Source organism: Condylura cristata, unplaced genomic scaffold (assembly GCF_000260355.1).
Source record: "Condylura cristata isolate star-nosed mole 26May11 unplaced genomic scaffold, ConCri1.0 scaffold00008, whole genome shotgun sequence".
In the NCBI taxonomy this organism is placed as follows: Eukaryota; Metazoa; Chordata; class Mammalia; order Eulipotyphla; family Talpidae; genus Condylura; species Condylura cristata.
Window position 1 is genome coordinate 35,883,155 of NW_004567109.1, and position 27,296 is coordinate 35,910,450.

Consider the following 27,296-nt stretch of genomic DNA (forward strand, 5'->3'; position numbering starts at 1 on the left):
ACTCTCAGAATCTGGGTTTGACCTCTCCATGAACACAGTGACCTCTCCGTGACCCCAACCAATCAGGATTGACCTCTCAGTGACCTCACTGACCTCTTCGTGACCCCAAAGTAATTAAGATTGGCCTCTTTGTGACCCCAAGTGATTAGGAAATCGGGTTCTTTGAACTTAGTAACTGTTTCAGAACCCAGTAACTAGGATAGACTTCTAGGTGAACTGACTGGTTAAAATTGAAGGGCCCAGCTTGGGTGAGCGCATATAAAATATTTTCTGAAGTTATTTTTCTATTTCAACTCCCCATATGTTTTATTTTTCCTATGACTTGGATAATTAATACTATTTAAGCCTCACTTTAAGGTCTTTATAAACTATTTCAGTGTCTGTGACGATGTACATTATAGTAACTGGGAAGCTAAAAGTGGGTATTATACCTGCAAATTTACTCAACATTCAATTACAAAAATACTTATAAGAAACACCTGGACTTAACAATAAAGGGTGGGACCTCCCTTAAACTCACACATAAATATAATCACCTTAAATATAATGACCTTTCCATGACCTGTAGTGTGTAGGAGAACACTGCTGAAGAAGCAGACTCTCAGAATCTGGGTTTGACCTCTCCATGAACACAGTGACCATTCCGTGACCCCAACCAATCAGGATTGACCTCTCAGTGAACTCACTGACCTCTTCGTGACCCCTAAGTAATTAAGATTGACCTTTTTATGACCCGTAGTGTGTAGGAGAACACTGCTGAAGAAGCAGAATCTCAGAATCTGGGTTTGACCTCTCCATGAACACAATGACCTCTCCGTGACCCCAACCAATCAGGATTGACCTCTCAGTGAACTCACTGACCTCTTCATGACCCCTAAGTAATTAAGATTGGCCTCTTCCTGACCCCAAGTGATTAAGAAAGCAGGTTCTGTGCACTTAGTAACTGGTTCAGACCCCAGTAACTAGCATAGACTTCTAGGTGAACTAACTGGTTAAAATTATGGGCCCAGCTGGGTGGACGCATCTAAAATATTTTCTCTGAAGTTATTTTTTTATTTCAACTACCTATGACTTGGATTAATTAATATTATTTAGGCCTCACTTTAGGGTCTTTATAAACTATTTCAGTATCTGTGAGGATGCACATTATAGTAACTGAGAAGCTAAACGTGGATATTATACCAGTAAATTTACTCAACATTGATTTCATTACAATACTTATAAGAAACACCTGGAGTTAATTATACAGTGTTGGGACCTTCCTTAAACTCACATATAAACAAAGTTACTCTATTCATCTGCCCTAATATGTTGCTACCAAAAGCAGCCTTCTCACAGCTTCTAACTGGAAAGATGATTTCCCTTAAGATGTATATAATTAGAATTTTTCCTCCAGGAATTTCTGGGGGAATTAGTTTCCCCAGGCTGACCTCAGACCTCAGAGTAACTCTTACCAAAAGCTTATCTCAGTCGACAGTGTGGTATTGACTAAAAGAAGACACGGGTTCTCGTTAAACTTTGATTTAATGGTCGTAGAAATCCATGACAGGTTTTTCATCAATGTGTTTCCACTAAGAAGTACTGATTTTAAAAAATAGTAACTTAAAACTGCCACAAAACAAAGTGGACCCCAAAAATATTCCCCTTTCCTTCTGAAGGTTTCCAATGCCTTGTTAACTTAACCAGCTGTTTCCTATTAAATGTAAATGGCCAATTGAGATCAACAGTTCTGGGACCTCCCAGGTGGTAGGGGTTAAGTCTTAGCGCGGCCACCACAATGGCTCCCCCAAGCCTGAGTTTTAGTCACACAGCTGACCCCCAATGGCTCATCAGACCTTGCCTGACTCCTCACGGTTCCCCTCAGCAGTGAAATTCAGTACACCTGCCTGTTCTGCTCCCTACTCTGTCTCTGGTGATCCTCTCACCCCCTGCACCTCTGGTCTGCACCCCAGTTCTTCAACGCAAAATTAAATTTAAAAAAAAAACAACAACAACACTCAGTTCTGAGCTGGTTCTTCCACCATGATGAAGTCTTTGTGCAGGTGTTGCGGGTGATACTCATTCAGCTCTCTGGGCAGATGTGGTGGCCTGGCCAGCCCCAGCTGTTGTCTGTCCCCTGTTTTGATAACACCCACAGCACCCACCTATCACACCATGAACAGCAAAACAGCAGAGGGGGTGGGGGGTGGTCCTTGACACTCTCAACCCAGTGCAATGCCCATTAACCACATTAACTATGGCAGCATCACCAGATTTCAAGAATTCAGGCGTCTCTCCCACTTTTTCCCAGAACGACCATCTTTGCCTTCAGCTCAGCAAACCTTCAGGCCATAGGTGGGGTCCAGCACAGGCGCACACCTGGCATTGGGCCAGGAAGGATCAGACTGACAGCCCAGCTGTGAAACAGCAGCTCCATGGATGGGTCCAGTTTGCTGCCACCAGCCAGTTGCCAAGACGAACACCTCTGTCAGGCACGTTCTTGGCATGGAATCCTCGTTGTCCCCAGGGGAGCTTCAGGAAACCTCTGTGGTGCATTTCCACAGAAGTTGTTTCCACTGGGCCCACCGCAGCAGAGTCTGAGGGCACCAGGGCTGCAGACATCCGGGTGGGGCAGGTGGGGATGAGGCAGAATGGCAGCAGGATGCGATCCTGGCCCCAGGCAGCGGGCCCGCGGGTGCTGCCCTCTTTACGAGCGACTCTGCACCTCTTGAGCTAGGTGAGTTAGCACCTGGCTCCAGCACGCCGATCCCGATCCGATCCGAGAGAAGTGGCGGGAAGGCTGCTGTGTCGGGGTTACAGCCAGTTGTCTTACTGGAGGTGCTGACCCCCTTCGTGGTGTCCTCACAGCTCCCTGCCGCTAGGTGGCCCAGTGAGGTGCATGTTCTGAACACCAGCAGGTAGCTGTTGACACCGGGGTGTAAACCCCAGGGCCCCTCCCCCAGAGGCAGCTTCAGGCGCAACAGCAGCAGCAACACTCAGGGCGGCACAGTTACCTGGGCTGCCTGTGGCCGCATTGGTAATAAAGTCGCTATGTGCTGGCCTCAGTGATGACCACGTGGCACTTGCTAGTCCGAATGTCCCAAGTGGAGCTAAGCACAAAGAGAAGCCTCTTGAGAGGAGGAAAGGTCTTGGGGAGAGAAAGAAATGGAGTTAAAAGAATGTCCCCATGAAACTCCCAAAGTGACCCAGCCCTCGTGGACATGCCCAGCCACATAGGATGGGCCCAAAGTGAACAGCTGAGCCAAATTGGGCCACCACTGGCAGGGGTGTTCTGCTGGGGACCCACAGGCAAGGGGCAGAAGGGCCAGGCAGGTCTGCAAGGAAAAAAGCAACATCAAAGTGCGAGTCGGGATAAAGGCTGCCGGTGTCAGCCTCCCCGCCCTCTCCCCCACATCTCCCCTAATGTCTTTTCACACCCCCAAGCCCCCCGTACAAGTCCGAGGCCAGGAAGCAAGCCTGGCTTCTCCACATGTCCCTCTACACCGGGCACTTGGACACTGGAGCTGGAAACTTTTCACTGCATCTGGTCTGCGCCAAATCCATTGTTTGAAAAATGTGTGAACTCTGCTAGCAAACTGTCCATTGTGGCCTGATGCAAGATGGGCTTGCTCATCTCAAAATCACGAGCTTGCTGTGTTTGAGAGGGTGAGGGGACGAGGGTTCTGCCCTCTCAGTCTCAGGGCCCGTGTCACCTCTGCCAGGGGCTTAGAAGTTCTGTCCAGGGCAGAGCATGGGGCCCACAGAGAAACTGTTACTCACTCGGGCCCCTCTGATTCTGTGATGGGGCATGGCTGCGGGCATTAAGAGGACAGGGCTCTACTGGAGAGAAGGATACCCGCTGTGCTTCATCTGGGAACTTATATTCTATGCAGGGAAACCTGAACTTTAAAAATGTATGTGCTCAGGCTCCCTCTCCCCGCCGGGTGGCTCAATGGGTTAGGGCGCAGCCTCTTCAGTGCCCACTCCTACAAATCGACCCAAAGAACAACAACAAAAAAGAACACTAATTCAAAATGAAACCTGCACTCCTACGTTTATTGCAGCACTATTTACATAGCTAAGATATGGAGACAACCGAAATGCCCCGAACAGATGATGGACCAAAAGGATGCAGTACATACACACACTGGAATACTCCTCAGCGACCAGATAAGATAAACTCACGCCTTACCTGGCTCATGGGTGGAGCTGGAAGGGATTATGCCAGCCGAAATTAGTCAGAAGGAAAAAGACAAGTACCGGATGGTCTTGCTTGCATGTGTCATTAGAGAAACCAAACAAGAGGTGAAGTAAAAGTCAAAATTAGCAAACTGACCTTATATCTGAAGTGTATGGCAAGGGCTGGGGCAGAAGGGGGGGCAAAGTGGGAGGGGTGAACACAGGGAACAGGATGATGGTTCTCAGTGGTGGGAGAACTATGGACACCACAGTGACGTAATAAGAAATTAATTAAAAAGAGGAACATGTGTTCAAGTGGCATGATTGTGCCGTGGTTATGAGTGATAGCAGTCACCCACTGCAGGATTATTGTTATAACACCCTGGCATCCTGGAAAGCGCCTGACAGGTGTCCAGGCACCAGCGCGGAGCCTCCGTGGCTTTCTCCTGAGGCCTGAAATCACCCTCACCTGCACAGCTCTGTCTACATTAGCACGACTTCCCTATTCGATTGTCGTCATCAATAGAACTGGATAATATCGGGAAACCTTTGCCCAGAAGATAAAAGTTGAAGTAAATGCTGTTTATTCCAGAAGGGTTCCACAAACTATTGAAGCAATCACCAAATTGTTCACCTTTTTTACAGAAAAAACATCAAATGACAGTTTGCCCTCTCCAAGACCCTGCACACACATCCCTTTCCTGCGGTGATGGCACATGGGTGATTTGGTGATGGGAAGCCCACGGGGATTACAACTGAGTAGGAAAAAGTCACAAATTGATGTAAAAATCAAAAAAAGCATTTTAAAAAATGCTCCCTTCCAGTGGCCACCGATCCTGAGCTATTCCATCATAATTCTCCAGCCTATGCACACAAAAAAAGCTGCCCTCAGCCTGACTCCAAACTTCACAGATACCCCAACCTTGCTCTGCTCTCTGCAAGACCCTGCTAAGACTTGGTGTTACTAAGAACAGAAAGAAATGAGCTTGTCTGGGATGTCGGGTGGATGTGGGGGAGGCAGCTCTAGTGTCACCTGCCATCTCGGGCTCCCCCGAGTCCTAGAACCCTCCTAATTCGGTGCAACAGGGATTCAGGAAGAGGAACTCTAGCCCCGCAGGGTAAAAGCCTTGCGGTATGTTTACCTCACTGTAGCTGACAGCAGCCAAAATGACTTCTTCACCGGGCTGGGCTCCTTCTGGCACCAAGGAAGGGTCTGTTCTTTGCCTCTCAGCTCACAGGGCTCCAGGTGGTCCATGGCTTGTGGTTCCATCACCCAAAACCTGCCTCTGTCGTCACAAAGTGTCTGTGTCCCGTCTACGACTCTTGGTTTTGGATTTGCTGCTCACCTGAAAGTCCAGGATCTCGTTTGCAGCCCTTAATTTTATCTTCAAAGACCTTTATCCAAATGAGGTCACTTCACGGGTTCCACAGGGACATTATTTTAGGGTAACCATCCAACTCACAATAGCTTTATAAATGAACTAGGAAAAGAAATGCAAAGCAGACCCAGTAGAAGCCTCCTTTGGTGTCATGTCCACTTCCCGGGAAGTTCCCAACCCTCTGTGAGGCACTGCTGAGGCAGTCACTAGGGCCCCCACTGACTCCAGGGGTGGGCAGCTCTGCCTAGTGCAGGGGGCAGTCTGTGCACCCAGCCGAACCTCCTCCAGGCCGGATGCGCATCCAGAGCAGGAGCAGCAGAGGGGAGGCCGAGAGAGTGGCCGGGTCTGCGGGAGCAGCTGGAGCGGCCCCTGGTGTTACAGGGGGTGCTTTGACTCAGGCCACAACGTCTGGATGTGGACCTGGAGTGCCTGGAGTTCTCGCGGGAGGCCAGGCGGGGCCACAGGCCCAGAGCACAGCTCCGCCAGCAGAGCGCCGCCTGGCGATGTCCCTCGGCTCCCTGGGTTCTGCCAGGCAGAATCTGTCCTGGCTTCCCAGGCGGCTGGACATCACCCCCCGCCGGGTGGACTAAGGGGTTCTGGGCTTGGGACAGCCTCCCTCTCCCCTAGGTGCCTGGAGTCCCTCCTGGGCAAGGGTGCCTGGGTTTCCCTGAGCCCAGCAGGGCTGGCAGCTGTCTGTGGCCCCAGGCCGCCCTTCCAGGAGGATTTTTAAAATGTTGGTAGCTGTTGGCTGTGTCCACAGGAGGGCAGGAAACTTTTGGGGCCTCGTGTGCCTTCCTAGACAAAGCCTCCTGGCCTTTGCCCCAAGGATGCTGTATTTTCATTGAAATTATCTTTAAAACTTTGAAAAACAATAATAGAGAAATTTGGCATTTTCTGCAAGGAAGAGGGAGAGGAGAGGGAATTTTAAGAAGAAAGAAGAGAGATGTCGAAGTCCCAACTTGCAGAACCTCGGAAATAGGGTTTTAATGGAGATCATCAAGTCAAAGTCATTAGAGTGGGCCATAATCCAACATAACTATTGTCCTCGACAAAAATGGGAAAGTTAGGCACACGCACGCAGAGGGAGACCCATGAGAAGACTCTCGGGAAGAAGACTGCCAAAACAGGTGGGGGCTGAGATTGGAGCTCAGATATGCATGGGGTCACTAGAAGTTTAGCATGTGGCGAGGGCCCCACCTTGGTCCCTTGTCTCCCTCTGATTCTGATTCCTGTATGGGCAGAGGAATATTGTCCCCCTTCCTCTGCCCCCCCCCCATACCCTCAGCATACAATGTCTCTCTCTCTGTCTCACTATCTGTCTCTCTCTCTCCATCCACCTGCCTGCCTAAGCAGACTTCTGAAATACGAGTCCTAGATGTCCAAGCCTCCTTAGAGACCCTGTCCAACATCACATGGGACACGGGGCACTTTGTGGGCAACTCCAGGGGCTGCCCTTGTGTTAGCGGTGAATGACAATTCCCTGAATATACCAAAAGGTGATCATTCCCTAGATCACCACAAGGTGGCGCCCACAGCACCTACAGGTCAACTGCTATCTTAATGATTGGCCTCAGAGCAGCTCTGTTCCCTCAGAGTCCACCCCTCCTGCTGGGCACACCTAGCCAGCCTGAATCACTGGCAAGGGAGTAATAAATGCCCAGGTGCATGGCAGACAGCGGAATATCCTCACAGGGCCAAAGCACCTCACCTGACTTGCTGTTTACTTTGTGGCCTTGGGTGAGTGACTTAACTTCTCTGTGCCTCTGTTTATTCTCGGCAGAATAGAGATATTAAACCTAATTTGTAGGGTGATTGTGAGGAGTAAATGATTTTGTAGCTCACCCTGACTCATGTTTTTGTAGAACAAAGTACTCAGTGAAGACAATCTATTATATGGAGTCAAGTCTAGGGAAGATAATCTATGACCAGGAGGCAGGGAAAATGTACTAGCACATATTGAATGAACTACATCATAGAGGCCAAGCACTCTGTGGCTATTGTATTAAATTACAGTGGTTTCCCCTTATCTGTGGGGAGATAGTCCAAGACACCCAGTGTACAACTGAATTGTGGATAGTTCCAAACGCTAAACATACTATGTTTTCTCCTATACACACAGGATCCCTCAGGAAGCCTTTCTGGAACCCCTTCCCCCACCCCCAGTGGAGGGTCTGACCTATGTATCCCCACGGACTTGGTACTTCCCCAGTCACAACATGGTCTCACTGAGCCAGATGACATGTTTGCCTTATTCCCCACTAAACTGTATGCCCTGTGTCTACCTTACCCAGCAGTATGTCCCCAAGTTCAAACACTACTCAGAAGGTAGTGAGTACCTGGTCTGTCTGTTAAAGGAGTTAAATGACTGAATTTCTCATTCATAAATCTGGTTTTACTAGCTTTCCATTGCCTTTAGAGCAAAGTCTGGTCATGGCTCGAGGGCCCATCTCTTTCAAAACCATGCTCTGATCTCAGCATCTCACTCAACTTCTACATACCAGCGCCGCTGAACTGAATGATGTCTCTGAATGCCTGCTCTCCCATCTTTCAGCACTGGCAGTGCCAGATACGCTAACGTCATCTCTTATTCCTCTCCCTCTTGGAGCTAATGTCCATTTAAGTTTTCAGTTCAGAGACCTCTTCCCCTAGGAAGCCTCCCTGGAGTCTCTAAGACCAGCTCTGATGCCCTGATGGTGTCCCTGAAGTGTCCCTTTGGCTGTTCTTTTCCACAAGTAAGTGGCAAGGTGACAGGCTGTGCTGTCACTATGCTGGCTCATTGCAAGCCCAGTGCCCACACAGTGGGCACTCTAGAAGTGTTTGTGGAATGAACGGTGTTGCTTCATTTTATTTCTCTACTACTGTGCTATGTGTCCTGTCTTCCAAATCAGACTGCCTCTATGAAGACAGTAAGGGAGGATGAAATATCTGTGGGTCTCTCCACAGGACCAAATGTCATATCTGTCTCCAAACTGATTTATGTTGCTTGGAGGCTGAGCTGCCAGGCACTTGATAAAACAGTGTTAATCAATGGAACGCTGGCTTAGGGTCTTAAAAAGCCTGGTTTGGGGGTCATGGTAATCCGTGACACTGCTTTTGTAGAGGGGCCAGAGTTGCTTTCTAAAAGCCAGAACAGTGTCCAGTACCTGGCTGATTTCAAAAGATGTTTGTAGAATGAATTTTCAACAGAATGAGTGGTTATAAGGGATGAGGTCATATGTACACGCTCTGTGCTGAAGATTAAAAGAAAATTATTAACCCCCCCCCCCCAAGGGGGCCCTTCCTGGTGGCGCAGTGGGTTAAAGCACAGCACTAAGAAGCTAAAGCCACTTCGGCATGAGTTCAATCCCCACCCCAGAGGTGATCCACATGGTGCAGCAGACCTCTCCTGACCCACCCGCTGTTAATTCTCAGCAGTGTACTTCCTCAGTCAGCCTATTCTGCTCCCCACTCTGTCTCTAGTGAATCCTCTCACCACCCCTGCACCTCTGGCCTGTACCCCAGTTCTGTATGCATAAATAAATAAATCTTAAAAAAAAATCCCCAAAGGGTGGACAATCAATTTTTATGACTCAGTGGTCTCAATTTTTCTAAGGAAAGTAGCTCGCTTTCTCTGGTCAATGAGCTGGTTTTTAATAGCTGCACTCAAGTGAGATGATTTGTAAAGTGACCAGTGATTTGTAAAGCGCCACTCTAATATGAGAAGTGGCAGTCGCCCCAAACTGGTCACATAGGACATAGACTCCCTGTCACAGTCTGCAAAGGCACAAAGCAAGTAAGAACCAGAATATAAATTACCAAGAGCCAAGAGCAGAGAAAAACAAAGAAACTTTGAGGCAAAATATTGACAGGCTGCATTTTAATATCAACAGTCAGGACAGGCCAGAGCTCTGCTGGCCCCACACTGTCGTTCTCCTCTGGGAACTGGTTAGAAATGCAGCATCCGAGGCCCTTGGCCTTCCCATTCTGCATTCTAACACGATCTCTAGTCAATTTGTATGCACACAAAGTTTGAAAAGCCCTGGGGTAGAACATTTTTTACTGTAGGATTTTGCTTTTAAAATGTGCTTTGAGGTCAAATAAACTCTTCCAAAGCATTCTTAGCTCATTGTTTGCTCCATTCTGTCCACCTCTGGACTACACCATCACACCTTAGCCATCGTGCTCTGGGATTTTGAGCCTCTCTTGTGAATCACAACATCATACAGAAATTTGCTGAGCCATTTCAGCAGTCTTTATGGATCACAAATTGGATTCCTCAACTTCTACTAGCTGTTCCTTGTAGAAACCCCCCCAGGAGATAGGCTGTACGATAATTGCCATTTTTAGAGATGATTAAACTGAGACCCAAAGGGAGTCTGTGATTCATTTAAAGGGCATGAGCAAATTGGCACCTAGGTCAAAATGAGAACTCCAACTTCTGCATTTCCAGTGTGAGGCTCCTGAACTTTGATGCCTTTTCTTTTTACATGAGGGGGATTTTTTTTCACATGAGACTTTAAGAACAAATTCATAGATCACCTGAGTGAGTTACTGATTATGAGCCATGCCCAGGTGGGGTTATGAAGCTTAGAACAAAGTTGTCCAATGAGCTGTCAGCCCAGAGTGGGCTGGTCCAGTCTGGCTCCCACGACGCTCGCTAACAGCCCAGACTGGCAGGTCCTGCAATCTGGAACCCCAGAAATTGCCAAGCTTCATGGGGGCTCATCGTTTGCTCATAAAGGCAATGTGGGAACAGAACAGTCTTAGTCACGAAGCCTCTGATACTGTGAGGGGGGAAGGTGTGACCGCTGGATGACAATCACTGGTCTCAGGAAGACGCTCTCCATTTGTTCCTTCTACAGATTCGGAACATCTCACGGCTCTGCCTGAACATGTGGTGTGCTTCACTAGATTGAATTTCCTAATTTCCCTGGTGCAAATTGGAGCCACACAATGACTGGGAAACAGCCGAGACTGCATTTGGCCTCTGATGCTGGTCTGCTCCTGCCTCCCTTGTCTGAACTTCAGAACTCTGTGTCAACCTCAGCTAAACAAAGGTCCCACTTGGGGTCTGTTCAGTTTCACCACTCTGCATGATGATTCTCCTAGGGTTCTCTGGAAGATGATTGCCAAGGTAGCTGCTTGAAATTTCCCTCATCTTCTAGACATGCATAGTTAACAAAACATATTCATGGATAATGGATTACACAACAAAAAGATGGCGCGCTTTAAAATTTCTTGTAAAGTATTGCTCTGCTAATGTGCTCCTGCTTGCCTGCTGGCTCTATGGTGCTACAAAGGCCAGTCACAAGGAATTCAAGGCTGAAGATGCTTGGGATTTTTTGACAACGCTAATGCACCCTCTACCTTGCACCCTGTTCTGTAGCGCCAGTAGTTTGGGGGCTTGGCCTAAGGCGAAAACTACAAAGCTTCCTAATGAGCAGAATTCTACAACAGGAATGTATGTGCATATTTGACATAGTTTCTTCTCTGGAGGGGTGGCCTTCTGCGTATGACCCATGCCCTCTCCAAGGGCGAGGAGGAGTCCAGAGAAGGAGCCTTTTGTTCCAAGCTGCCAGTTCTTCCGCCACCTCTATGGCTCCAGGGACCTGCCCTGATCCGCGTGGGCCCGCAGAAGCCCAGCAATTTCCACATGGGCGGGTGATTTCAGAACGATGGACAAAGCTGTTTGACCAGCCTACAGGGGAGAGAAGGAGAAACCAGTTTTATCCTATCTCCCACCCCAGAGAGGAAGGGTGAGTTGAGAGCAAGGGGTACCCATAGGGTGTAAAGTCAATTTCAAGTACCCAGAGACCCTAAGAGAGGAGATTTGAGGCACATGAGGACCAAGAGAGATGGAGTCATTTGCACAGAAACCGCATTCCCTCTGGGAAATCTGTACCAATGGACATAAAACAATGTCACTTGGTTTTAGTACTTTCATTTTTTAATTGGAAAACAGAGAAAAGAACTCATTATTTGCTTAAAGTAATGTGTGAGTTAATGACAGTGGTGTGACACTTAATGTTCTCAGAAACTGGTCTGAGGGGATCTTGTCCTTGTGAGAATGTCACACAGGTCCAGAGAGTACAACCCACTGGACACCAGGTTCTGGAGTCACACCTACTGGGGCCACCTTCACCTGTGGTCAGATGTTGACCAGAAGGTCCTTAAGCGACACATGAAAGTAAATGGTTCCAAATCAAAGTTAGCATTTCAGTATATTTCCCTCCAGTCTTCCGTAAAATTTGTGATCGGCTTTTAAATGAGAATGAGAGTATGTGCCAATTTTGAATTTTCTTTAATTTATAACTTACCATGGCATCCCTTGAGATATTTTTACGGTTCTTACAGCCATGTTATGAAATTTCTCTCATCGGTTGTATCATATTCCATATCTTATAGAACTATTTCTCTTCTATTGGAGATTTCTGTTGTTTGCAAGTCTTCACCATCAGAAACTTCATGCAGAAAGCATTTTCCCATTTCTAATTGTTGCTTAAGAGCCAACATGTAGCTGTAGGCACATAGCATGGGAGGACAAACTATAGCAAGACACTTCCAGGCCCACTGTCTCAGGAAGCTGCAACCCAACAGGCTGGGCAGACCTACCGCGTCTCTGCCTGTCTGACAGAGAGCTGAGGAGAAAGGTGATTCAGAGGATGTTGGACTTGGAGAGGACTTGTGAGTGGGCACAATTCTGTAGCCAGAATTGTGATACGTGAAAAGCACCGAAAGCTGCTTTTTTGTTAATTCATTTGGAAGAAAAACTCAATGATCTTTACTTAGCCTACTTAGTGTGGATGTGAATATTTTACATTTTGCTGCATAGATATTGATGGTTTGGTAACATGGGGGGACACCCGCGTCTCCACTAGATTGTCTCTCCTGTTCATAGGAGAGCTATTTCCTAGGATGAGAAAAATCTACACAACCAGGTCGGAAGTGGTCACACTCAATTTTGAACTCTCTAATCTTTTCTCTGTGCATGATGGAGTTCAGCTGCCTTTGGGACTCCATGCCCATGTAAAGAACTACAGTGCAGAGCAAAAAGCCTAAGGAGCTGGAAAAGAGAGCAGTGAGTTTAAGGGAGAAGATGACTCTGTGTGTGTGTGTGTGTGCATGTACAGGGGGAGCAGAGGGAGGAAAGGCATTTTAGGGGTGACCTCAAAAAGCAGCACAGGGACCTCACAGAACATGTAATTATTTCCCTGAAAAGGCCTCATGACCTCTGTACTTCCCTCTGACCACCCTTTATATAAATTGGTATTTGTGGGGTTATTTAATCTGTCTCCACTAGGTCAAGGCACTGGGTCTAGTCTGTGTTAATAGAAAAACAGCCCCAAATAAAGTCCTTTATACCAGCTTCCACCCAGACTTAACATCTGTTACAGTTTCAACCTCTCCCAAAAACATAATTCTGTAGTTTCCCTACAGGTCCCACGAGGTCACCTACCTGATAAGAAAACCCCACCCCTGTCTTCCCCTTGTTTCACCCTCTCTTCCAGTCCTATGATATCTTGCTGCCTGATTCGTGAGTCACTGAATAAAAGCAATCAGAGCTCTAAATTTGTGGGTTTCTTTTTTTTTTTAAACACCTTTTCCCTGGGCCCAGCATGGACATCCCAGGCCCCGGCCCTGTGATTCCTGTCTGGTCAGCACTCAGGAAACACCGCAGAGAGGGTCTGGGGATGGTAACAGAGAGGGATTTGTCTCAAGCTGATGAAGAACCTGAGCAACCTAAGTCCTACTGAGTATTTTCTTAGATCAGGCAAATCTGCAACAAAGCAAAGATTTGCAACAGTCATCTTGTCAGAAGTCCCCTAGGGAGTGTCCTGGGTTTATTTCTGCCTTTCCTCCTGCATGCTGGATTCCACTGCTGCTTTGTCTTCCTGGGACTGTATGTAAACAAGAAGACTATGATTATCTTTCTTATGGGAGAGATGCTCCGGGCCTGTCCTGGGGACACGAGCACAGTCCAGCAGGGCCATCTGGAGGCCCTATGTCTGTGGCCCAGCCTACGTCTATGGAGAGAGAGGGACTCCATTCGGCTCAGAAAGCACGGCTTCAAAGACCTGGGGAGAGACTACCAGAACTCCAGGAACTCCAGGTTGCTGGAGTGGGAAGCAGATGTGGCGGGTTCCTGCTCAGCCACCCCACAGGCCTACATCGAGGAAGGAGCCAGGCAGCCAGCGAGGCTTCATGTGTGTGTCTGTAGGGTGTCGACTTTCACTAGGACTCACAGGGAACACGATGTATCTGGCAAAGATGAGCAGGGTAGTCTGCCTCAAGAAGATTTCCACTTGATGGGGCCTTTGGAGAGGCAGCTATAACACGTGAGCCTCTGGGGTCCTGACCACCTCTCCTTACCACCACCTCCCCACCCAGTCACCCCAGCAGCCCCCAAAAGTCTGAGTGGTAGATTTCTAAAGTTATCTGCTAAACTTGGGAAATATGCCTGCTGGCTGTTCTGTATTTATATCAACTTTATTGGGTGGTAGGATCGCCTCTGAACACTGAAATCAGAGGGTGATGATGGAAGAACCCCAAATTTCAATGTAAAGTCAGGGCACAAGATTTGTTGTCTGGTGGGTCTCCACCAGAAATTCTCCAGCTAGAATTTCTCACCCAAGTCACCCTCAGGAAACTTGGGTGTGAATTCCTAGTCACCCATGACCCAAGAAGGCAGCAGATGGCTGGGCTACACTGGGGTTTAGAGCCCCCCCATGGGCCTCCAACCCACACCACCTGGCTGCCTCTGTGCTCACCAGCTGTCCCTGCTCCCTCAACAGCTTCGTGCCATCTCCACTTAGCAGCCCAGTTCTGCCCTCCCAGGCTTCGATCACCCCAGAACTGCTGACTCAGTCCCGGACCCCAACCTGACTTTTCCTGGTCCAGCTCTCACCTGAGCTGTCTGTCTAATCCCACCCGGATTTCAGCACTTGCCTACACCCCAGGGGTACTCTAATGAGAGTCTGGGTCAGAAAACTTGTAATTCTTCATTGCCCCTGTGTGTTGTAGAAATATTTTGTGTCATCCTTGGCCTGTATCCAAGAGATGCCAAGGGTACCCCCCACACCCCACCGCCCCTCCCCACATTTGTAACAAGTGAAAACATCTCCAAACATAGCTGAATCTCCCCTGAAGGGCAAAATCACCCTCGGATGAGAATCACTGGATTAGAACAAATATCCTAATCAGTCAGTTTCTTGCTTAGGGGGCCAGTATCCTCTGATTGCCCCCCGAATTCCAGACTTAGATCCTACCTACTGCCTTCACACACACGACCCCCAAATGCTCAGATTCTTGCTCGTTCGGTGATGGCTGTCTCCTAGTTACCTGCCTGTGTTCCCTGTTCATAACCATTATAGTTACCATCAACTGAGTACCTTCATGAACATTAGCATATTTTAGGTAGGGCCCATAGTCACCCCGTTTAACAAATGAGCATATAGCATGGTTAGGTGAACCCAGTTTTAGACACGTGAGAATTTAAAGCCCATGCTTCCAACAATCTACCTGTCTGAGCACAGCAGAGCCTTCTGCTACAGCTGATTCTCTGCCTCTTGAAAGAAGCCACTGAGCCCCTCTTCTCTGTGACTGACCTCTGCCTCACAGCCTGTTATCCCAGCGATCCAGGGACAGACAAAGCAACGTCCTGCCTGTCCATGCACCTGCCTCTCAGGCTTCCTTAGGCAACAGCTGTGGTCACTGCCAAGAAAGCCCTGGGTTCCGACTTCTGCCCCATGGTGACCCCACAGGAGCTCATAAGCATACATCCCTTTGCCGGACAGTACAGAGTCTGGAAAAGGAGGCTCTAGTTCTAGCAGCCCACCACCTGACCCCACAAGTATTGCAAGAGGGTTTGTGCTCTCTAGCTTAGAAATTACTCCAGGCGGTACATCACTGGTGGGTGCAGATGTAGCTGGTAAGATGTGGCACAGAGGTCTCCCTTTCTAGGGAGGGCACTTTCTTCTGCATTTCAGGCCTCTGTTCCCTTTGAACTGTGGACATTCAGAAGGTACAGACAGGTGCAATAGATGGTGAGAGAAACTTGTGAAGCGGATCAAAGTACACTTTCAGTTATAAAATAAATTCCAGGAATGTAGTGGACAGCATATTCAATTAATAATACTGGATCACACATTTGAAAGTTGCTAAGAAAGTGGATCTAAAAGGTTCAGATCACAAGGAAAAAAATTGTAACTCAGTATGGGGGTGGATATTAACTGGACTTACTATATGATCATTTTCCAACATGTACAAATACCAAATCATTACGTGGCACACCTGAAACTAACATGACACTACATGTCAACTGTAGCTCAATTTTTAAAAAGAATACATAGAAAGGTGTACTTCGAGCTATCTAGAACCAAATGCCAGGCTGAGTTAGAATCCCTGCTGAGAGTCAGTAGCTACGACCTTACAACAGCCATATAAATGCTCCAGGCCTCTTTCCTTATTGGTAAAAAATGGGGATGGAGTCTTTACCTGGCTGGATTATAGAGGGTATTAGCGAGGTAATGTTTCTAGGAGTACCCTAGAAAGAGCACTTACTGTAATTATCAGTAATAGGATCTGGTTCTGACAATGTGTCTCTGGAGTTGAGGGGTTCATTCAGTGAACTCCTCAGGATTCATGCCCCTGATACATGGCAGACCCTCTACCAGCTATTAGGAATTCAGGGAGCCAGAGGTGTGGACCTAAGGGTGGCGACAGTGATGGATGTGGAGAGTTTGGGCTTAGCAGTTTGTCCCGCACCCTCAATACCTTCTCTACAGCAGCTAGCCAGCACGGCAACTTGAAACAGGCTGAATTGAGGAAGTGGGCCACTTTCTAACATGGGTCACTGTCAGAGGGTGGACAAAATTTGCCTTTGGCTCCTTCATGCAGGCTTTTAGGAGTCCCCAACATACTTTTAGGTCTAAGATGCTGCCTCAAGCCCACATGTTGTTATTGCCTTGACCAGATGAGGCTCAGGGCCAACGCTAGGCCTGGGTACACTCCCTCAGGAGGCTGCAAAAGGCTTGGGGTTTGGGGTTCTTGAGCTCCAAGGCTCCAAGCATTTAGCATGGACCATCTCATTAAAATCCCGTAACATCCCTGTGAGGTCGATTCCATTGCTACTGCCATATAACTCCTTAAAGTCTTCTGGCTGGTGGGGCCTTTTTCAGGAAGGGAAGGGAAGCATCCACTTGTTAACCAACTATCAATCTCACCTTGTCAGTTAGGCTGCTGTCGCAAGCCGGGTGTGCCAGGAGCAGCCTCACCATGTCAGCGTTGCCATGGTGACAGGCCAGCATGAGGGCCGAAGATCCATCATGGTCCTGCAGGTTGACATCTGCCTGGCAGTTCAGTAGTGCCTGGACCATGTCTTCCCGGTCGTGGCCAACTCCCAGCATCAGCGCGGTCTGGCCTCCCTGCACGCAGGGCACAGGGGTGCTGTGAGGTTGTTACTGACAAATAGGGTCCCCACTGCTTGAGTCTGCTCAGGGAAGGCTTCCCCAGAAAGTGACCCCTGATCTACTCAGGGTATGAGACATATCCTTCTCCATCCAGCAAACTTCTACTCCTCCTCCAAGATACTTAGTCAAATGCCGCATCCTCTCTAGCACCTTCTTCCAACTCCCCAGGCATAGAATTAATAACCCAGTGCTTAGCACCTAGGTGTCAGCTTGTCAATCTCTGTCTTCTTCATAGACTGTGAAATGTTTGATGGCAAGGACTAAGTCTTTTTCATGTCTCTCTCCCTGAAACCTAGTACCTGAGTGCTGAGAAATGATAATAAAGACTTAAGTGAAGGGTTAATCATATCAAGACCTTGGTTCCTTCCTGCCTGCCCCAACCTAACTTCCTCCAGGAAGCCTTGGTCTACTCTGAACACTGCTGATATTTTCAGGGTCTTCTTGTCTCATCAAGACCCTTTTGCCTCCTTCTGAGGTCATTTCTAACCCACAGCCACTGACAATGATTTTACAGTTCTGTGATTACTGGTGGACCAGGCAATGGGTTAGTCAACAAGTGAGACAAAGCTCTAGCGCCCCTGTTTCCCAGGGTGTGAACTTGGCCTTGTCACCTGTCTCCCCTGAATCTTACTGGTTTTATTGGTTTTTGTTTTTATATAAAAATTAATATAACAATTTATGTTATCTACCTCACAGGGCTTTTGGGGAATCAAATGAGATGTAGTATATAAGTTTATAATTTATGATGGTCAGTTTTTAATTACAAAGTGGTCATCACTTCTCATAGCTCAGCTTTCCTATAGAAACACACAGTCCCCTCATAGGTCTTGATTATATTTTGCTCTCATGGATCATTTGGGTTCCAGATGGGGCAAGCTTAACTCTCTGGGTGTCAGGCATTGAAAGTTTGTGAAAATGAGGCAAAGACTGTTTCCTCTTCTTTCAGATCCCCTGTGCACTGAGCACAGTGTCTTACAAGGAAAAAGTACTGAGGACATGTTTGCTGATGTGTTTCCTGATTATACCTCCAGTCACTGATGGATTATGCTCCCTGCCCAGAATGCTGGGGTATAGAGGAAAGAGAGGGGGTTTGTAGTCACAAAAATCTCAGCTCTGCAATTACCTATGTGAACCCAGACAAGGGAATCTCTCTGTTTTCTCAGGAGATACTCCAAATTCTGACCTGCTCTGCTCACGATTAGGATGAATCACCTGTAGGGGCCCCCAACACTGTCAACCAACAGGGGTCTTCTGAAGGAGCTAAAAATGGAAACACTGATTAGTGTTCAGGCAGAATCTGGCTGGTTCTGACTGACACATGGATTACAAGCTCCCTGACTTCACTCCCATTCCGTCTGGGTCTCAGAAATCTTTGAGGAAAACAAATGTTCAGGCTTTGGACAGATAAGGTTGGGAGCTCCCAACCTTATTAGGTTAAACACTCTACATGAATCTGATGTGCATTCTCACCCTCCTGGTAGAATAAAACTTGGCAGCCCTTCATTGATTAAGGGGAATCTGTATTCACACCTCCTACCTGAGTAGCTTGAATGTTCACGTTTCCTTCTCGTAAGAGCCTCCAGACAACAGCCATGTCTTCATCAGTCTCTGCAGAAGCCAAGGGTGTGATCATCACGGGGGTGTAGCCAGCTTTGTTTTGATGGTCCACACCACAGACACCTGCAAGAGGAGCAGTGAGGGCTGAAGCAACTCCCAAGGCCAGAGCGAGATTGTGCTTTTGCCAGCTCAACAGGGAGCTCTCTGCTGGGTACAGGCCATGGAACAGAGCAATCCTCTCTACCATGATGTAATCAGCACTTTAAATTTTCAGTGGCCTTTAAAACTGGCTACTTTTTACAAGTGCAATAGGACATCCAGCAAGGAAGGTCCACAGTGGAGTCACAGATGGCCAAGAGAGTCAATGACCATGATTTGATTCCTCAGATGGAACACAAGACATCATTCCATATTACAGGTAAGGCCACAAGGAAGTTCCATCGACTGCCCAAAGGAAGTGGAACCACAAATCCATAAAGAACTGAAACCCAGCCCTTCCTGCTGGTGCAACGGGTTAAAGTGCAGCACTATGAACCTGTCCACAGCCACTGCAGTATGAGTTCAATCCCCAGGCAGAGAGGTAACCCACATGGTGTGACAGTCCTCTCCTAACCCACCCTCTGCTCCCTTCAGCAGTGTATTTCAGTAGATCTGCTTGTTCTGCTCCCCACTCTGTCTCTGGTGAATCTTCACACCCCTACACCTCTGACCACCCCAGTTCTTGTATGCATAAATAAATAAAACTTTAAAAAAAAAACTGAAACCCAATAGAACCTGCTCAATGTTAGCACCATAACTTCACCTTCCTTTGATGATGTGGGGAGATGGAAGAACTTTTAGCTATTGTTATGTAAGTTCCATTCAGGTGAAGAGCCTCATGCCTGCTTGATAGAATTTTGGAGACCTGTATGTTTACCAGAATTTAATCTAGCACCCAGAAGTCATTCATCCATTTGCTCATATAACATGCATATCCACTCAAAACCTCTTATGAACCAGGAAATGGCCTAAACACTGGGGATACTGGAAGGAATGACACAGCTAAGAATCCCCTTTGACAGAGTCGCTTGAGTTCTGCAGGGCAGAAAGGACAGGTAGAGGTGAGCTACAGAAAGTGTTCCCCAAGAGAGTCACTGTAAGGGAGAGCCCAAGAAGACTTCTGGGGAGGTGACATTGAGTTATGATGTGAATGGCAAGAAGGAGCCAGTCATGACAAGAGTTCCAAGGACCCCAAGAAGGGCAGGGGCTTGAAGCCATGTGGCAGGAGTGGAGGGCAGGAAGCGAGGATGGTGGTGGCACAAATGGCACAGGTGGGCAGAGTTAGGGCATTCGCTGTTCTTGAAGGCCAGGTTAAGGAAGCCTCCTTTCATTCTAAGAGCAAGCCACAGTGGGATTTAAGCCAGGAAAACCAAGATCCAAGTGGGAGAAAAGTGGTTGGTCTGGGAATTCAAACTTTCTGATGCCCATTTAAACTCCATCCTCTGGCTTCCTAAAACAAGGCTTACAAATCTACCCCAAATGGGATTATCCTTCCTGCTTTTCCCACACCTGTTCTACTTTGTCTCCTCAGTCATCCAAACTTGACACATCACAGCACTCCAGTTCCCCTGCCCCTCACAGCCAGCGGTCATGAACTCCCAATGGCGCTGTGCTTGTCTCTTCCCTACCAAGCTCACCCACTGCAGCTGTCACCACCTCCCTGTGGACCCCTACCCAGCGCTCCCACTAACCTGCCTCCCCCATCCTTGATCCTGCCACTAACCCACTCCTACATCAAATGAACCTTCACACAGAATGCCCCCGCTTACCATGCCCCCTTAACTGAGGCCCTCAGAGACTTCCTGGTGCCTTCTGTATACGTTTCACAATATTCTGCCTGCATGCAAGGTCCACCGAGCTGGGGTTTCAACTCACCCACCAGCCCAGACCCAAAGCCTTCTGCTATCCAATTTTCCTTTTTCAGTCCTACAGTGCTCTTACTTGGGACGTTTCTCTGCTTGCTAGAACCCTATCTCCTTCAGTACCCCTTTCCTGTTCTCAGAATTGGACATAATCTCCCTTCCTATGAGTCCTGAAATCATCTTCTATACCTCTCTCCCTTATGAGCCACTACCCTGCTGATTACCAGCCAGTAAACTTTGGGAGCAGAGAGGCCTCCTACTTGGCTCACCTTCAAGTCCCTGGTTGTAGCCAGCATGGATCTCATAATGAACCCCCAAATATCTGATGCGAGATACATGAATCAAATTGAGTAAAATTGGTCAAAAGGAGCCATGACCTTTGTTGAAAAATACTTACGAAGAGCATAAAATGTGACTATTCCCAAGGGTAACTGATAGAGCTCTAGACAGACTGAATACAAAGTCTGACTCTACCACTTACCAGCACTGTGACCTGAGAGGCTGTGTAATTCTCTAAGCCTCAGTTTCACCGACTTCAACATGAGAATAATAACTTTCACACTGCCAGAGTGTTGTGAGTAATTAATGATCAACAAAGGCAAAATGGTTTAGGTCAGTTCCTAGGATACAGGAAGAATAGTAAAGAAGCTCCTTGCTAGAAAAGAAGTGTAGACAAGAATCACCCTTCAAGGAGTGGCCCAGCCCGCAGAGGTAACTACGCCTCACCTGTCTCCAGCAGCAGCTTCACGATGGAGAAGTTGGAGTGGGACACACTGTAGTGAAGGGCTGTGTTCCCATTGCCATCAGCCAAGTTGACGAGCAGCTTTAGGAAGTGTGGGGAGTAAGGCTGGACCCCACGGAGGTAGGTGGCCACCACGGCAGGGCTGGATGATTTCCGGCTAGAGACTCGGAACCACTCTTGGCTGATGGTATTCAAGCTTTGCCTCTGAAACATGCAAAGATTCAGTTCTAGAAGGTTCCCTAATCTGGGGTGGGTGCCTTTTCTGGGAAAAGCCAGATGTGGGTGCTGCCACCTTTCCCCTTCCAGCTCCCTTCAACTCCCATATGATTTCCTGTTGGAGGTCTCAGAGTTGGTGAGACCGGGAATGTGGCAACTACTCGGTACTAGTGGGATCAGCCCCCAAATAAGGAGCAAGGAGGGTTGCAAGAGCAATGCAATTACCAGTAACCTTACTAGGTAACATCTGAACCCACTGTATGCAAGATTCACATCCCCTATGCACACACAATCACGAGACCCTCTCTTACACACATGCACAGCCTACACTGAGCTTACCCAGCTCTCCCAGAACCCCAGAGTGTTTTTTTTATATTAAAAAGTTTATTTTTACATCATTTTTCACATTTTTTTTTCATCTCAATTGTAATCCCCACAGGCTTCCCATCACCAAATCACCCCTGTGCCACCACCATAGTCCCGTGCATTTCCCTCCCTTCCCCCCCCCATTTTTGATCCCATTCCCCACTCCACCCCCACAGAATGTCTCTGGTCTATGGTTGTTCATTATTTTTGTTATTTTCTCGCCTGGTCCATTATACTCCTGCTATGAGTGAAACCATCCGGTATTTTTCTTTCTCTTTCTGGCTTATCTCACTAAGCATGATCTTTTCCAGCTCCATCCAAGTTGCTGCAAAAGACATGTGTTTCTCTTTTTTGGTTGCTGAGTAATATTCCATTGTATATATGTACCACATCTTTCTAATCCAGTCATCTACTTTTGGGCATCTGGGCTGCTTCCATGTTTTTCCAATTGTAAATAAAGCAGCAATAAACATGGGGGTACAAGTATCTTTTTCAGAACCCCAGAGTGTTTTTAAAAGGCTTAACTGGAGAGTGACAACACTTCGCTAATGAGAAGCGCATGCTGGAAGTTAAGATAAACAACACACTCAATTTATGCTTGAAATAAAGCCCAAAAGCTGTGCTTGAAATATCTTCCACTTTTCAGCTTGCAAGGACCTTCAGAGAAAATGGATTAACAACCTATGGCAGGCCCTGCTCTCTGTGTTCGGAGTTCAGCTTCCTTGGAGCCATGGACAAGGAGAGCTCCCCGAGTCAATGCATCAGCTCGGTGTGTGATGACCTAAGTGTGTAAGATGGAACACGTTTCGATTATTTGGGTTCATAATGAGAAACTATGAGGATGTGATGATCAGACATTATTTTACATGCACTCTGGAATGGATACTGGAGCTGGACGAACTAAAGCAATGTCCCCAGGTGAAGTCCTGGCTCAGCTGTGTGACCTTGGAAGTCATATGCCATCTTGAACCTTACGTGTCTACAAAATGGGGTTGAGAAAAAGGCTGGCTTCATAAACGCCCCTGGTTCTACAGATGAGTTCCTTGTATATGGTGCTTCTTTAAGGTGAGGTTGGGGGTTCCTGAGCTTTTATTCTGACACAGGGGTTCTGTCAGGTTTTTCACATCCTCTGATAGCTCTTCTGGGCAGAATCAGTAGACTCTTTCTGGCTAAAATACTTTTTATATGCTATTGCCTTTTCCTACAGAATCTTTAGGAGAAGCAGGCATATGATGCTAATGTTAAAGGAACAGTCGTGGGTTTTAAAAGAATAACTCAGAAATAACTTAGTTTCTGTAGTTTAAGAGATAGGACTTTTGATCAGCATCCATATTACATATTCGTTCTTTGACAATTTGGTTATTTGCCAAATCAGCTAAGATAAAGTAATGAAACTGGGCTGGGATGAATTGATTGTTTTAACTTCTAAGATTCTTCTAAGAAGGAGAACAAAATGTTTTCTTTTTTATATGCCTGCAAGTTGTTCCACATACAGCCTTACCAGCTGCTCTGAGAATTCGAGGAAATGTGTTGGTGCCAGTATCTCTTGATGAAAAGCAGAATCCAATTGTTATATGTTTAAATCTCTGTGCACCATGAAGGAATTAAGGAACAAGCAGATGTATTTTCTGGGTTTTGGTCTCTTGACCCAGATGTACACTTCCAGAAAAATAGTAAAGGCTACAGAATTCAATGTGAGGGCTTGAAGGTAATGGAGACCTGCTGTCCACCACCCTCACCATATTAACAAAACCCTGAGGGTTGAACTGACTTCCCCAATTTCTCACAGATGGACAGTCTCTACTCCAAGTGCTCTTCCCACTCTCTCCACAGTTCCCCAAATCATGATGTAATTTTGAACCTAAGTCAGTCTGATAACAATGGGGTGCAAAGCCTCATAAGACATGGAAAATGCCTCTGAGCCCAGCCTGCTTGCCTGTGCATGGCTGTGAGTTCCACAGCCTCCCCCTCACTTACTGCCTCAGGTAGAGTTTGAGCACCAGAGGAAAGAGACTCATACACGCATGCTCACTCTGCTGCCCCAGGCAAGGGACCAGTCACCCAGTTGGAACTAACAGTTCACCAGTTGGGAAATCTTTATAGGACAATGAAAACACAGAGTACCAAGAGTTGGTCAGTTGTGCTCCCGATGTCTGGTAGCTGTTGGCTCAGGGCCTGGCACGCATGAAGAAATTCTTCAGAGGGTTTATATCTAAAAGAAAAAAAAGATAAACATATATATCAGTCTTCATGTTGATAAAGGAAGGTTATTCCACATCTTGATTTTCATACTCTTCTTTTATTTCTCAGCAGCTCAAACATTCAAGTTGGGTAACTTTCCAGAACAAGAGGCACTCCTCGGAACTATGGGGTAAATATGGCACTCTGAGTGGAGGCCTGGTTTCTGAACTCTTCTCAAGAGTATGTCAAATCCACTGCCTTGTTATCCTGCTGTTTTCAGGGTATAGTGGCAGATCACCAAAGCATTTGGGGGGGGCCACAGGTTCACCTGTGATTCCTGATGTGCTGGGGAAGGAAGCATTGTCTTTCTGACTTGGGACCAAATATTTTCTGCCTGAATGGCTTGAAAAATTCAAAGAACCCAATCCATACCAGCAAAGTTTTTCACATTATCCTTCTATAGAGAACACCACCTATGCTAATAAAATCCAAAGGAGAATCAGTTCAGCTGAGATGCTTATACTGATAAGCACTCTTCCAGTGTTAGGACAGACTCATGGAGCAAGAATGTGGGCCCTCACACCGGAGACCACTGGGGAGAAGGGATAGTTAATCAATTGTTTGAGATGCCTAAATTGTGGCTTTTATTGAAATGGTCACTGGGAAGCGCCACTCACCTGCTGTGTCGTTACAGTATTTCCATGTTGGGGCAGCCCTACCAATCCACCTGACCCAGGTACCATTATTATTCTTATTTCTACCATGTATGGAGAGCCTACTATGTAGAAGGCACTGCACTCAGTATTTTTCCATCAGTACTCAGATTAAACCAATCAGGTTTACTCACAGATGAGGAAACTGAGGCAGCAACAACTTAAATAGCTTGATTCAAGTTACAGAGTGGCAGACGTAGGATTTGAATTCAGGGATGTCCAGCTCTTGGATAGTACTTTCTTATCATGCCAAATCACCTCCCTCACAAAACAGTCCAGGATTGTGTCTGCATGAATCACGCATGGGCAGGAACCAGAAAAGGCTTGGGTTAGAATCCCTACTCTCAATCCCTCCTTGGTGGTACAACGGGTTAGGACATAGCACTGCAAGCTAGCCATAGCCACTTCAGGGTGAGATCGATCCCCAGTCCCAGAAGTGACCCACATGGCATGGCAGACCTCTCCTGCCTCACCCGCGGCTCCCCTCAGCAGTGTACTTCGTCGATCTGCCTGTTCTGCTCCCCACTCTGTCTCTGGTGTATCCTCTCATCACCCCTGTACTCTAGTTCTGTATACATAAATAAATAAATCTTAAAAAAAAAAAGAATTGTGAAGTTGTAAGTTAAAAAAAAATGAATCCCTGCTCTTGGCTTCTGGTGTCACTCAACTTTGCTAAATCTCCATTTCCATGTCTGTAAAGTGGAAATGAAAATAACTTTGACCTTGCGGGACTGTTAAAAGGATTAGGTGAGATACACATGTGAACTTCACATGTCCAGTGCGGGTTGATGTTAAATTTACGTGGGAGCTCAGTATGTGACAGCTTGGCCAATGAAGGCAGCAATTACAACTGTTTAGTTCAACCTGTGCCCAGCACCTGGCATAGACTATTCACTGGCCACACATCGGTGAATGGATGGATAAATGAATGAACAGTGGATTGCACGAAAGGGTGAATGGGCATTCTTGCCCTTTCTCAAGGGCCATTTGTCCCATTTGCACCCATCTGGCTCACCTCTCAGCTTTGGGAAGGGCGAGTTCTTCTCTAGATCCCCTTTCCTGGCCCACACTTCCAGTGCCCTTGGGGAGGCCCTTCTCCTCCTGGCAGCTGGCATGGCCATCCTTGCCCAGCCTGTGTTCTGGGCCATCACACTTCTTCTCAGCCTCACTGTCAGACAAGTCTTCAGGGGAGCTGTCCTCACCACTGGTCTCCTCACTGGAGGTGGTCTCGTAGCTGGGGAAGGAAACAGAGGTCATTTGTTCAGTGCTTCCTGCCCAAAGCCCATGTCAACATGAATGAGAACTAAGTGGGCTTTAGCTGACACTTTCAGCTTGCTGACCACATTCTCCATCCTCTGCACCCACAGGACTGGAAGAGGGGACTCCTAGGAATGCTGGAGTCAGAGAAACATGGAGCAAGAATATCAGAGGCTACTGAGGAGAAGAGACAGTTATCAAGCTCTTTGCAACAAATGCACAAACAGCCTGTGCCCTCACTAGGCGTAGATGATCCAGACAAGCAATCCCAGGTGCTCACAAATGCATTTCTTTCTGAAATTCTGATGACAGTTCAAAGAGGGAACCAGATTTGTCAAACACCCCTCCATTCCCACCCTAAGTTCTCTGAAAAGTTGCCTGGAAAATCTGGGTGATTGTGAGGTGGATCATCTATGTCTGCTGCAGCAGGACTCCCCAGAATATGTGAACTGGCAGGAAACACAACTGCCTTTCTTGCCTGCAGCCTATTTAAACCACTGATAGAAATAGTACAAATCCTATTCCCCATTAAAATGCAAGGGTATGGGCTAAATATTTGGCACTCCCTGGCCATGATCCTCATGTTTAATCAGATGCGACTCCATTGAGATGGCAACCCAAAAACTGTGGAGGAAAGTCCTAGAACGTTTATTAGCCCCTCTATACCAACGTCAACAGGAGCCCTGGTGAAGAATGCTACAGTTCAGATGAAGACTTCAGGGTCTGGGCCACTGCACACAGCCCCACACAGAGACTGAGGTGGGGGAGGGGCAGTGGCCGTGACTGCCACTAATGCCTCTAATTTCTTCCCTGAATAGTGGCTCCTCTGTAAGGCCCTGCATTCACTGTCACTGGAGTCAGCACACATTCTGTTTTGTGTTAATCGCACATATTTCTTCCTCAGTTGTCCTTTTGGGATTAAGAGTGAGAGACATTTCCCAAGGAGTTCTCATCTTAAAATTACTTCCATAAAAACATTACCTGTGGGCCCTTCCTGGTGGCACAGTGGGTTAAAACACAGCACTGCAAGCTAGCCACAGCCGCTTCAGTGTGAGTTTGATCCATGCACAGAGGGTGACCCACATGGTGCAGCAGACCTCTCCTGTCTCACCTGCTGCTCCCCTCAGCAGTGTACTTTCTCAGTCTGGCTGTTCTGCTCCCCACTCTGTCTCTGGTGAATCCTCTCACTGCCTCTGCACCTCTGGTCTACACTCTAGTTTATATGCATAAATAAATAAACCTTAAAAAAAAAAGTCACCTGCAAGCACATTTCCATTCATGCAACAGAAATTTATTAGGCTATGTGTCAGGCTCTATTTTAAAAGTTCTACCAAAGCCCTTGTATTGAGATTATAATCTGGTCAGGAAAGGCAGCAAAT

The 27,296-nt window shown here is 47.3% G+C and overlaps 1 protein-coding gene across 4 annotated transcripts in view; it reads right to left on the minus strand.

Annotated features, from left to right (window-relative positions):
• Positions 1 to 9,376: 9,376 nt before the first annotated feature.
• The window catches only part of KANK4 (KN motif and ankyrin repeat domains 4), a 61,545-nt gene continuing 43,625 nt past the window's right edge, over positions 9,377 to 27,296 (minus strand). For all 4 annotated transcript variants that reach the window (XM_012722350.1, XM_012722351.1, XM_004679507.2 and 1 more), the window contains 6 exons: positions 25,676 to 25,894; positions 23,891 to 23,978; positions 21,169 to 21,388; positions 18,522 to 18,664; positions 16,739 to 16,939; positions 9,377 to 11,214 (listed from right to left, as the gene is read on the minus strand). In XM_012722350.1, coding sequence (XP_012577804.1) covers positions 11,110 to 11,214; positions 16,739 to 16,939; positions 18,522 to 18,664; positions 21,169 to 21,388; positions 23,891 to 23,978; positions 25,676 to 25,894 — 976 coding nt within the window. In that variant the 3' untranslated portion in view covers positions 9,377 to 11,109. The remainder of the gene's footprint in view (positions 11,215 to 16,738; positions 16,940 to 18,521; positions 18,665 to 21,168; positions 21,389 to 23,890; positions 23,979 to 25,675; positions 25,895 to 27,296) is intronic.